The 12,552-nt window shown below is 44.0% G+C and overlaps 1 protein-coding gene across 6 annotated transcripts in view; it reads right to left on the bottom strand.

Annotated features, from left to right (window-relative positions):
• The window catches only part of LOC129698109 (centromere protein J-like), a 62,760-nt gene that overhangs the window by 33,339 nt on the left and 16,869 nt on the right, over positions 1-12,552 (bottom strand). For all 6 annotated transcript variants that reach the window (XM_055636994.1, XM_055636995.1, XM_055636996.1 and 3 more), the window contains 6 exons: positions 11,886-12,391; positions 10,854-10,974; positions 9,825-9,923; positions 5,291-5,456; positions 4,096-4,213; positions 998-2,627 (listed from right to left, as the gene is read on the bottom strand). In XM_055636994.1, coding sequence (XP_055492969.1) covers positions 998-2,627; positions 4,096-4,213; positions 5,291-5,456; positions 9,825-9,923; positions 10,854-10,974; positions 11,886-12,311 — 2,560 coding nt within the window. In that variant the 5' untranslated portion in view covers positions 12,312-12,391. The remainder of the gene's footprint in view (positions 1-997; positions 2,628-4,095; positions 4,214-5,290; positions 5,457-9,824; positions 9,924-10,853; positions 10,975-11,885; positions 12,392-12,552) is intronic.

Genomic DNA, 12,552 nt, shown 5'->3' with positions numbered 1-12,552 from the left:
TTTTCTAACCTTTTCCGATTGCACAAATTTTCCCCATCCACCCAAATTTCTCAGTGTTCGACTTAATCTGTCTTGCTTATTTGTTTTTCACTGTGTATCACTTAGCTGGAATACTGCATTCAGTTCTGGTCACACTTTGGGAAAGATGCGATGGTGCTGGCGAAGGTGCAGAGATTAACTGGCCTGTTGCCTGGGATGGAGTATTTCAGTTAGGAGGGGAGACTGGAGGGGTTAGATTTGTTTTCCCTGAAGTGGGGAAGGTTATGAGGAGACATGATTGTGGTATGTAAAATCAAAAGAGGTATGGATAGACTAGACTGCAGGACACTTTTCCCCATATGAGGGGTAAATAAAACTAGAGGACATAGATTTAGGTTAATGCTAATAAAAACCTTGGGGGAACCTTAGGGGGTCCATTCTCACCCGAGCATGGTGATTGTCTAGAATGCACTGCCAGAGAGTGTGGCAGGAGCACAGTCACTGACAGCATGTATAAAGTGACTAGATGAGCACTTTAAAAAATCGCACAGGTATAGATGGCTATGGTCCAAGAGCCGGTAGGCAAGATTAATACTGATGAATGCCCATTGGTTGGTGTGGACATAATTTGACCGTTTTCGTGCTGTATGGCCGGCTTGTTTGGAAATAAGATCAAAGGAATTGCAACCAATCAATAGAGAAAAGGCAAAGTTCAATTGCTGGTGAAGCCTTTTTAATTTACAATCAATTTGATGTTCATGGTTTATCTTCACAGCTTTAAATTTCCATTCCATCCTACTCTATATCACCATTGATGGACTGACCACAACCTAAATGAGTACATATAAAGTTCAGGCCAAAAACAAAACAGATTATTTTAAATATACCAAAAAGGTATTGGAGATGTTACATTTAAAACCAGTGGCTGTTTGGAAATTATTTTTCTTCCCTCGATCTGAGATGCCTGAAAGATGCTAAATAACTTTTATATCAAAATGAAAAATGATGTGAACTATACCTGATGGTTTGTCATTCACGATTTTAGATTTCTGTTCCAGCCCTTGAAGAGACTCAGGCTTTGACTTGGGTTTCAGTGAAGGAAATAATCTTGTGATTAGATCCGATGTAGGAGGGGATTCTTCAATTTTGTTCAAATAGTTTTCACACTCAATCTCTTTTTTAGCAGAAGCAATTTTTCTTCTCATAACTTTATCCTCAGTAACTTTACTGGAAGAGATACTTTGAGTTACTAATACAGAGGTATGGACAGGCACTGCTGAGCTATCTTCAACCTTAATGAATTCAGTTTCATCTTGGTCAGTCCATGTTTGGTCATCATCAAACTCAACCTTTTCTTGATGCAAAGATGTGCTGATTTTGCTTGCAGTATAAAAGAGAGAGGAATCTGCTTTCTGGCTCAACCCAAGTTTATCTTTTTCTATCATAGTCACCATTTCATCATCATCGTCACCATCATCAGATGACAGGTCAAGATCCGTGTCCATATTCTTGTCTTTGTTGAAACTGTCCGTTGGTTGTTTTCCACACACAGATTTAGGATCATCTTCTTTGTCACTACTGCAGATCACTGACCGCACCCGTGTTTTATTGTCATTTGTCAGTGTACAATCAAGATCTCCCTCCGAATCTGAAGTGGTGTCACTAATAGCATACTGATATTCTTGGGAATCACTTTCAACATTTTGCTTCACTGCTTCATTGCTGACTGGTGGATCAAAAATACTTTTGCACTTTGTCTCTAATACCACACAATTACTTTTAACATTTTCTTTATCCCTATTAGCCAGATTTCTGGTGTGCTTTGTATCACGTGAACTTTCAAGCATTTTATGATGTTGAACAGATTTTATTGGGGTGGAGGACAACCTGCGATCTTTGTTGTATTGCCAATCATTGTGTACCATTTTTAGCACAAAAGAAGAATTACTGGAGAAGGAAAGTTCTTCAGCTGCCTGCTCCAAAAACTCAAACTCATTCAATTCAACGATTTCTTTTGCATTGTCCTTGTTCCAGTTCTCCACCTTTTTCTGAAATGATCTCTCTAGTGAATTCTCAACTCCACTTTTTGCTCTTTCAGTTGGGCAAGTGGGAAGTATATTTTCTGCACTTTTTTGCAATCTCTCAGCTTTACATACTGATGTTAGTTTTTGCAGAGATTTACCGTCTTGTCCAATTTGTTTTGTCTTTATTTGTTCATACTCCTGAACCACATTTATACAACCTGTTTGATAGACATTTTGAACATGAACTTCGGATGCATGTATTATTTTCTCTGCCTGCCGAGGTGACTGGAAGACATCATCTTCATTACAATTTCCTGAGACAGCTACTTTTTTAATGCACAGTGCAGAGTAGTTCTTTCCTTGTCCAAATGCCTTTGGTTTGTTGCCAATCCTGGTTGAGACGGTATTATGTCTTTCCTTGTTTAAAAGTGTCAATTTCCTCAGCATCGGTTGACAAGTTGGCTTCTTTAAACTTACAGAATCCTGGTCGGTTAGGTTTTCTTCCCAATCGGGTTTGATAGTTGCTACATTACTCGACTTGATTTTTGAAAATCTTGCTAGTCCTTCACCACGCTTCAAAAACTTATTTTTGGTGCCTTTATCCTCAGAGAATTCTGGAAGTAACTATAATAACAAGATTATGATTAAGAACTTAATGACTACTTAAGGAAACAGTTAATAAATCTGTTAAATAAATCGAGTTAAAGGAAAAGAAAGAAGTTATACCATGTATTTTTAAAACCATACAATGTACTTCCTGCAAGAATGTAATTTGACATTTTTCAGATACAATATTTTAGGAGTAAAAAGGTTAATTAGCAATACAAAAAACTAAATCTAGTCATTAAAAGCATTCCAAGGCATTAAATATTAGACATAACTTTCTACAGCAGAAATTCATTTTAAATTCCTATAATGTCTGAAGAAATTAATATCAAAATTTAATAAAGTTAACAGGAGAGTAGCACAAATTATCCAGAAATGTGCTGATTTGTAATGCACCATTGTTCTCCACTACAATTATATTGTGCAATCTAAACATGCTGCAGTTAAACCACAACCTCCCCCCCGAAAAGAAATATCCATATTATATGTATGGGCATCGTTACATTTTTAAATAACTTTTTCTCTTCCTCCACATTATTTTAGAACGGCAGTAAATGTCCAACCCACAGAACAACATATCTCCATACATTGTCTAAATTTGGCTTATTCCAAGTAGACAGTACTTTTTGGATTTCAACCAAAACTGATATGCTCTCTGTTTAAAGACAGATAGGAAAGATATCAACAGCAGTGTCCCAGTTCCTCAATAAACTCTCCCAGCTTCCTGGCCATCATTCCTCTTAAATGAATGTTAACAAGATTAGTTTTGTGTTTCTTCTCTGCTACATGTGGCTGCCTACACGATGATTTCAAAATAATCCATGATTTGTGAAATTTTTTAATAAGCTGCAGCAAAAATAACAAAACCTACCCTGATTAACAACATTACATTACAACATTAAGTAGGCTTCCAATAAACATCCCCGTCTGGGAACCCCCCCCCCCCACCTCCCGGGACTTGCACCTTTATCATTCCTCCCCCCATATCTCTTCATGGAGAACTATCTATGTTCTCCAGAGATGCTGCCTGTCCCGCTGAGTTACTCCAGCACGTGGTGTCTTTTTTAATGAAGAACTTAAATCATCTGATTCAGAAGGAGTCAATCATATAGCAAATAAGCACATACGAGTTTCCCAACATTTAGAGTTTAAGGCTTCATATGGTAACAAAGCAAAGTTGAATTAAAGCAATTGTGCCCAGTCAATCAAGCGGAGTAATCAGTTACTCCACTATCATTGAGAAGTTGCTGTGGCATCTTTCTTTAATTCTTTAAATTGTTTTCCGAGTTAATGCCCTTAATTTACAGTACAATACAGTAAAACACATCATTAAGTGATGTTCTTTACCAATACCATTTGTTGAATTCTGATAATTCAGTAGAATACACCTCTGAGGTATAATATTTATCTGTTGCTGCTGCGACATTAAATCGTCAATTGTACATCCGATTTTGAGAAGGCTAGATTTACTGTTCCAAACACAAACCGGTAATTGCTTCAGTTCAAGTTGCTGTTGTTGCAGTCTCTGTTCTTCCATTTTCATCTGCTTCTCCAGGAACTCTTCAAATGTTTTTTTTCCTCCACTGACTCCAGGCTTGATTGGTCTATCGGGGAGAGATAATATCTGTAGAACTGTTGTATTTCCAAAAATAGATTCATAATCTGCTAATTAAAATGTCTGCTTATACAATACTGAAAATAATTTAATTATACTGCACCAAATATGCACAACTACCTTATTAGTTTTTAATTACGTGGCAAATTAAGCCTTGGGTCAAGTTTATTAGTATAACAAAATAGACTCATTTGAAACTTGATATCAAGAGTCAAGAGTCAAGAGTCAATTTAATTGTCATTTGGACCCCTGGAGGTCCAAACGAAATGCCGTTTCTGCAGCCATACATTACACACAAATAGACCCCAGACACAACATAATTACATTTTACATAAACATCCATCACATAGCTGTGATGGAAGGCCAAAAAAAACTTATCTCTCCACTGCACTCTCCCCCCCGATGTCAGAGTCAAAGTCAAAGCCCCCAGCTGGCGATGGCGATTGTCCCGCGGCCATTAAAGCCACGCCGGGTGATGCGAGGTCGCACACCGGGTCTTGGTGTTGGAGCCCCCGGTGTGCGCGCGCAAAGTCCCGCGGCCATTCCAGCCGCGCGGGGCGGTGATATAAGGCTCCGCTCCAGGAGCTCTTCAACCCCGCAACACGGGCGGGAGAATTCGCCGTTGCAGGAGCCCCGAAAAGCGGTCTCCCTCCAGGGACCCGCGGGCTCCCGGTGCCGCCGTACGCAGTAGCAGCCTCCGACTCAGCAGCGGCATCGGCAGCAGCAGCAGCAGCAGCGGCAGCAGCGCTCCTCCACCGCTCCAACCGTTCCGGACTCGGCCAGCCCCGCGACGGCGACGGTGAGTAGCACCAGAGTCCCCGGCTTCTTCTTCCTGTTGGAGGCCGCTCCTCGTTGCGGCCCCAACGACGACAACGGAAAACCCGACGAGAAAAGGTCGGGTCTCCAGTGCAGGGGAGAGATTAAAAAAGTTCCCCCCCCCCCCCCCCTCACCCCAACAAAAAATAACAAAAACTTTAAACACAGACAGAAAAAATAATAAAAACGCGGACAGACTGCAGAGGCCGCTGCTGGCCAGAGCCATATGTTCTCCTAACTGTTTATTTACCTGTCTTCTAGAGTGTTAAAGGATGGCGGATCATCAGAATAAGCTTTTTCAGATTGGCTTTGAATTGATGTTCCACTTTTAGAATCCTTATTACTCTGATGTATATTAAAAGGTTCTCTTGAAGATGTTGATTCAGAACTTTCTTCACAGTGAACTTCAATCTCACCTTTAAAAAAAAAAAATTACAGGATTGCATATATCTGTGATGAAACATGGTAATTTCTTTAGCCATGTACATACTCTGAAATACAATGCTAACTTCATTAGAAACATTTATTAACCAACTGAAACTGAGCGCCAACTGAAATGAATTCCAAGGATGCAAGAAATATGGTGTAGCGGCACCATATGTGGCGAATAAAGATGAGTCGTCAGGCCGGTTTAGAGAGTAATTTATTCGGTGGTACAGGTGCACAACCTTTTATCCGAAATTCCAAATAACGAAAAGCTCCGAATAGCGGACATTTTTTCGGTCCTTGAAGACGTTCACCGAGGGCGGCCCGCAGAGGTGACAGCGGAACCTCCGGTCAGTCCACGAAGAAAGGGGAACTAAATCCCCATTCATAAAAGAGAAGGCGAGGGTATATTGCGCGGGAGGGTTAATAATTGACAATCTGCTGCTGCCTGCCCGCTGAGTTAAAAAGTTCCCACGGTAGACTCACGATGCACAGTGTATTGTGAGTCTTGCGTGGGAACTTTTTAACTCAGCGGGCAGGCAGCAGCAGATTGTCGCTCCCTTCAGTTTCACCCCACCTACACCCCTCTGCTTCCCGGCCATGTGTGTGACCCCTTCTCTCCCCTCTCCAGCTCCCCGCCCATTGCACCGGCGCGGGGGCTTTGCACTGCCTTCACGTCGGGGATGCCAGCAGGTCAGTGCCAGTCAACGGAGACGTCAGGACCAACGGGACACCGACCCCCAGGCCCACTGCAAGCATGGAGATCCCAGAGACCCACAGCCAGCAGCAGCCCAGCCCCGTTCCAACTCCAGAGGAACACGCTCCCCGTAGGGACAGAAGCTGATGGTGTGCAAGGTACGTCTTGTTCTTGGGGTTGCGGATGAGGGGGCGCAGCTCCGGCTGTGATGTCTCCGGCCACCCCCCTGTACAGGAGCTGAGACTGGGAACTGTACCGCCCTTGCAGGTGAGCAGGAGAGTGGGGTTGTTTGCAGTTGCAGAGGGAGGGGGCAAGGGCTCAGCTCCTGTCCAGGGGGGTGGCCGGAGACGTCAGGACCACCAGAAGCCGCTCCCCGATGGGCCGCTATGGCGACAAGTGGCAGTTCGCCCACAGCCCGAGCTGCGCCCCCTCATCGGGACACCGACCCCCAGGCCCACTGCAAGCACGGAGATCCCAGATCAGCAACTCCAGCCCAGCCCCGCTCCAACTCCAGAGGAACACGCTCCCCCTAGGGGCAGAAGCTGATGGTGTGCAAGGTACGTCTTGTTCTTGGGGTGGCGCAGCTCGGGCTGTGGGCGAACTGCCACTTGTCGCCGTAGCGGCCCATCGGGGAGCGGATTCCTCTGGAGTTGCAGGGGGAGGGAGGTATTGTGCTGTTTGATCGCCCCCTGCTATCCCAGGGACAGGGAGACACAGCGGCTTTTGAGAATGGTGGGCAATCACTTCCAAAGTTCTGCCCACACAGTCAGTACACCTCTCCTACACTTGTCTCCCGCACTAAGATCATCTCTCAGAGAATGATCCCAGCCTAACCCTCCCTATTCTCTCCTATTCTGATCGAGGCACAAACTCGCGACCTTGCGGATATGAGCCGAGCACTCTACCACTGAGCCAGCCGTTAAAATCTACGCTAAAATCCTTCCATTCCGAAAACCGAAAAATTCCGAATTACGAAAAGTGTCTGGTCCCAAGGCTTTCGGATAAAAGGTTGTGCACCTGTAGTTGGTGCGCTAACTATAATACAATGTTGTTGCAGCTGAGCAAGGTTGTTTCCTCATGCTCAGCTGCCGGTTGTCTCGATAGGTCTCGTGGTGAGAGAGCTTTTGTATCAGGACACTCCCTCTAGCCCATGACATCACGTGTCCGCCCTCGTATCTCCTGACGAGGGTTTGAACATGAGTGGCCCTGTTTAGGCCGCCGCCACAGGACCCCCCCCAGAACCAGAGGAAGGAATAGAATGGTCGAGGGCAGCTCCTGCATGTGTGTCGGGGACACCCCAGGCGAGTGTCGGGATGGAGGCTCCACAGGCGCAGTCGATGCTCTGCGTGGTTGATCCCGAGGTACCGAGGGGTGCGAGAGGACCGATGCAGAAGCCGCTGGTCGGAAGAGACACAGCCGTATCTCCTCGACCAGCGAAGGGAGAGTGTCCTGAGAAATACGTCCCCCAGCAACGGCTGGGAGACGTCGGCAACAAGGAAGGAAAATAACGGTCGAGGGCAGCTCCTACACGTGGGCCGGGGACACCCCGGGCGAGAGTCGGGACGGAGGCTCCACGGGCGTAGTGACGCTCTGCGTGGGCGATCTCGAGGGATGCGAGGAGACCTAATGCAGAAGCCGCCGGAGATAAAATAAACAAAACAATTCCTGAACCGGGCGTGGAAAAACAGTTAAACCAAAATGAACAGCAACAAGAAAAATTACAGTGCCATCAGCGTCCAAAGTTCAAATTGTCCATAGTGCAGAATAGTGTTGCAGTGATGGCATCCAACCGGAAGATGGCGCTGTGGCCGGTAGTCAGTCTGCAGTGACAGCAGTCGTCCTGACGGTGGCGCTGTTGCCAGTAGTCAGGTTGCAGTGATGGCATCCGGCTTCAAGGTGGCGCTGTGACGGCGTTGAGGCTGCATCGACGGCGACTGACCTGTCGGTGGCGCTGTCGCCGGTGGTCGTGCTGCAGTGACGGCATCCGGCCGGAAGGTGGCGCTGTGGACGGTAAGTTTGCGTTTCTCTTCCGGCCGGCCGCAGCGGCCATATTTGTAGTCGTGCGGCCGCCTGTTTCAGGCAGCCGCGGTGGCCATTTTGCCATGCTTGAATCCCTGGGCCGGACAGGTAGACAGCGCCCAGGGATCTTCAGTGTCCATGCTGGTGAGGTGAAGAAAGGGCGTCTTCGGCAGGCGCCCCAGGTAAGCCCGAGCTATCGGGTGGCTAGGCCCTGGGCAGCGGCCGGCCTGCCGGTGAGGTGCAAGGCTTGGAGCCGTGGCCGCGACGAGGCCTGTTGCAGTGACGGGTCTGCAGCCGTGTCCGCGGTGAGGCCCGGCGCGGTGCAGGTGAGGTGAGGTCGGGGCAGGACCTGGAGCCGTGTCTGCGGGGAGGCCCGGTGCGGTGCAGGGGGTGGGCCTAGCCTGTTGTCGGGTGCGGGAGAAACATAGAAACTCGGTGCAGGAGTAGGCCACTTGGCCCTTCGAGCCTGCACCGACATTCAATATGATCATGGCTGATCATCCAACTCAGTATCCTGTTCCTGCCTTCTCTCCATACCCCCCGATCCCTTTAGCCACAAGGGCCACATCTAACCCCCTCTTAAATATAGCCAATGAACTGGCATCAACTACCTTCTGCGGCAGAGAATTCCAGAGATTCACCACTCTCTGTGTGAAAAAAGTATTCCTCATCTCGGTCCTAAAAGATTTCCCCCTTATCCTTAAATTATGAGCAGCAGGTACTCTCTCTCTCTCTCTGCTCCCCGGGCCGTTGGGCGTGCGTCGGTGTTGCTGTGGGGCAGGAGGCTGCTAAGGCCACAGCTCCTGCAGCAGCTGGTGGAGCAGCGGCGGCTGATAAGGCCTCTCCGCTCCAGTGGTCGGCTCCGGGCAGGTCATGCGGGGGAGCACGGCGGCCCGCCTAGTTGCCGGGAGCGGGAGAGCTGCAGCAGCGACGTCTTCTCAGCTCCGTTGAGCAGCAGCTTGTGGGGAAGAGGCGGCATACCTCACTGCAGGGCCAGGTTGGCTTCAGCATCGTTCTGCAGGGCTGGGCATCCGGCTGCAGACATCATGTCTCCCGAGGCTGCGTGCTTCAGCAGTCCAAATTTCAATTCGGACAGTCGGGGGTCACCAGTGTAGCGGCACCATACGTGGCGAATAACGATGAGTCGTCAGGCCGATGTAAAGAGTCATTTATTCGGTGGTAGTTGGTGCACTAACTATAATACAATGTTGTTGCAGCTGAACGAAGGTTGTTCCCTCGTGCTCAGTTGCCGGTTATCTCGATAGGTCTCGTGGTGAGAGTGCTTTTGTATCAGGGCACTCCCTCTAGCCCATGACGTCACGTGCCAGCCCTCATATCTCCTGACGAGGGTTCGAGCATGAGTGGCCCTGTTTAGGCTGCCGCCACAATGGATTTGTATTACAAATGTCAAAGTATTTAGTAAAATAATGAATTTTAAATCTGCAATATTCTTAGATTCAAGAGTAGATATAATTAAGAATATTGCAGATATTTTCAGTTCTATAATATAAATACAAAACTTTTATACCTAAATACTAAATAGATACATCTTCATTTCTAAAGATTTACGACAACATTAATTTCTTAGAGCAAATGTTATTTATGCCCAACCTCAATGTTAATGCATGCTATATTTGCTTACCCTCAGGGAAAGCATTCTCTTGTGCCATGTGTGCTTCTTGTTGCAGGACAACTTTTAATGGAATTTTGTTTTCAATATCATCCAAGCTACTTAAAGTCTCTGGAAAATAAAAAGAGCAAGACACCCACATATATACAAGTTTTTTTTAATCATTCTGTTTAGGAAATGCACCAGTGAACACATTTAAAATTTAACATTTTTTGCCTTTACGTTTTGAATCCACTCTTAATGTGACTGAAAATAGGAAAATATAAATAATTCACTACACTGGTGATCTTGAAGGATTGCATTTTGAAACCTACTCTTTAAGTGTCTTAAGTCAAGGCAGACACCAAAAGGACTAAATAGGTAGTCAAGGGGATGTCACATGTTCATGTAATTCAAAATCAGAACAGGTAATGAGAAAAATAATTGAGAATTTGCGATTATTTAGACAACATCTACATGACACTTGATCTCAAAACAGCTCCTCGAAGGTCCCTCAGGGAAAAGCTATCTTAAACTTTGCCACTTGACATGTTATTTGAATTATATATTGAATGGACACGAATTATATATGTTGTAGTTTCAAATTTTTAAAAAGAAAGTCAGGAATAGTTCTTGATTTTTTAAATCCACTTGGAAAGTGACTGAAAACTGGAATATATAAATATTCAGGAATAGTTCATTACTGAAACTGCATTGCAATCTCTTCACCTAAAACTGAGGAATAATTTCTGGAATCATTGGTCATGTTAAACAAATGTAAATAAATTAATCTAATAAATTCAGAACTTTCTTGATTATCTCCTTATAAGCAGTGGCTTATGACCATTACAAAGTTCAATATTAAAGTGTATTTAAAGAAAAGTAATCCTAACATCAATCCTTTATAAATATCACTGCATCCTTACCCCAGCCTGAAAACAATTATTCACTGCCACCCTTCCACAACTTCAAACATATTTCATAATCATACTGCCATCATCATATGATTTACCAAGGATAACACATCTAAATCTACTTTTAATATGATGCAGTTATTGCTACCTGTGTATCCTTGGGTACCCATAAGACCAAGTAGTGTTTGCTGTTCATTTACCAATCGCTGGAGCTGCTGTTGATGCTGTTTCTTCAGTTGCTCTTGCCTTTCCTGTTGCCACTCTCTTAACTTTAATTACAAAATTAGCATCTAATTATTATTGCCCAAAGTGTTAAAGCCGTACAAGTAATTTGTTGCTCTTAAATTTTAAGTATTGATTGTTTGATAATGAACCAGGTAAAATTCAGTACATGACAATCATCAAATTAAACAAGGCTACATAAAAATAAAATAAAGAAATATTAAGAGCAATAAACAGAAAAAAACATTGGAAAATATGAAATGTCCGTTCTCCAGATATACAAATGTTGTTGAGATGGGTCAATTTATAGTAGTGATATATCTGCGTCTTGTGATCTTATTTCTAATATTATATCGTATGGGTGTTGGTTGATTAGTAAGCCTGTCCTTTAATAGTGCTGCAGTCTTTTAAATAACCTGGAACATCAGATGGGGCCTTTGTTAGGCCTCAGCAAAATAATACCACCTTAGACAACAGGTCAGTATTCCATGGAAAATTTGTTGAGATTATTCACTCAGGTGTTCGGATTGAAGATGAATCCAAGGACCAACTTTTGACAGGGCTGAACCACACATATTAATGGGAATTAGGATCTTTAAACAAGGGAGCAAGGAACTAGAGAAAGTAGGCAAGAAAATGAAAGAGAGCTGCATTAAATGTATAACAAAGATACTGCACACAAAATTACAGTTGAAATTTTTTTCTGTGAATCATTGTAAATGTTTTTAGTTATAATTAGAGAGAATTATAGAAATTCACTTCTCAACTAAATTCTGATCTTTCACCATTGTGGATAGGATAGGATAGGAATACTTTATTGCCACATGTTACTAGACAGTGAGATTCTTTGCTTGCATACACAATGTATACAAATAGCAGCCACCTATGGCACTGAGCAATAGTTTGTTAAATTATAGCAATGTACAGAATAAGATTAAGTAGATTTCAATGTACAGACCTGTTCAAGTCTTTGCATGAGGTCATTATTAGATACATCAGCATACTTCCCTGCCATATTGTTACAGGATAATAAACCATTTTGAGAAGAAATTGTATGCTGTGTTGTTTTTGGGCAAGGATCTGAAGACAATGCACCATCAAAAACAGATTGTTCATTTCCATTCTGCGTGGATACTGCCAAAACAGGCTCATTACAAAGAGAATCCAAGCTGAAGCAACTACTGTTGTTTGAGAATTGTAGTGGAGCAAACTCAGTAGTGAACGAGTCATTTATACTTCCGCACTCCTGAGGGGAGGTGTACACATCATTGAAATTAAGAGGAGGATTCAGTATTACTCCCGCACGAGTAGCATTCGTTGTCCACTCAGCTAAGAAGTTTTGCCCCTGGCTGTTAATAATCACAGACATTTCAGAAGTCTCCATCAAATTATCTGGATCACGTAGAAAATTTCAAGTCTTGCTTTGAAGTACCCAGCATTTCACAATTTTGCACAAATAATTACCTGCCAAAGTTTAAAAAAAGTTATTAGTTTTCAAATTCACAATTCAAATCTAAACCTAGTTTCTTCAACCATTTTGAAACATTCCAGCAAGTATCTTGAATGCTTTTTCGCAATGCTGAGTTTAATTATTTTACCGCAAATCATCTAAAGGGGGAAAAAAG

This window comes from Leucoraja erinacea, chromosome 6 (genome assembly GCF_028641065.1).
Source record: "Leucoraja erinacea ecotype New England chromosome 6, Leri_hhj_1, whole genome shotgun sequence".
Classification (NCBI taxonomy): Eukaryota; Metazoa; Chordata; class Chondrichthyes; order Rajiformes; family Rajidae; genus Leucoraja; species Leucoraja erinaceus.
This window is presented reverse-complemented; position numbering and strand designations above follow the sequence as displayed.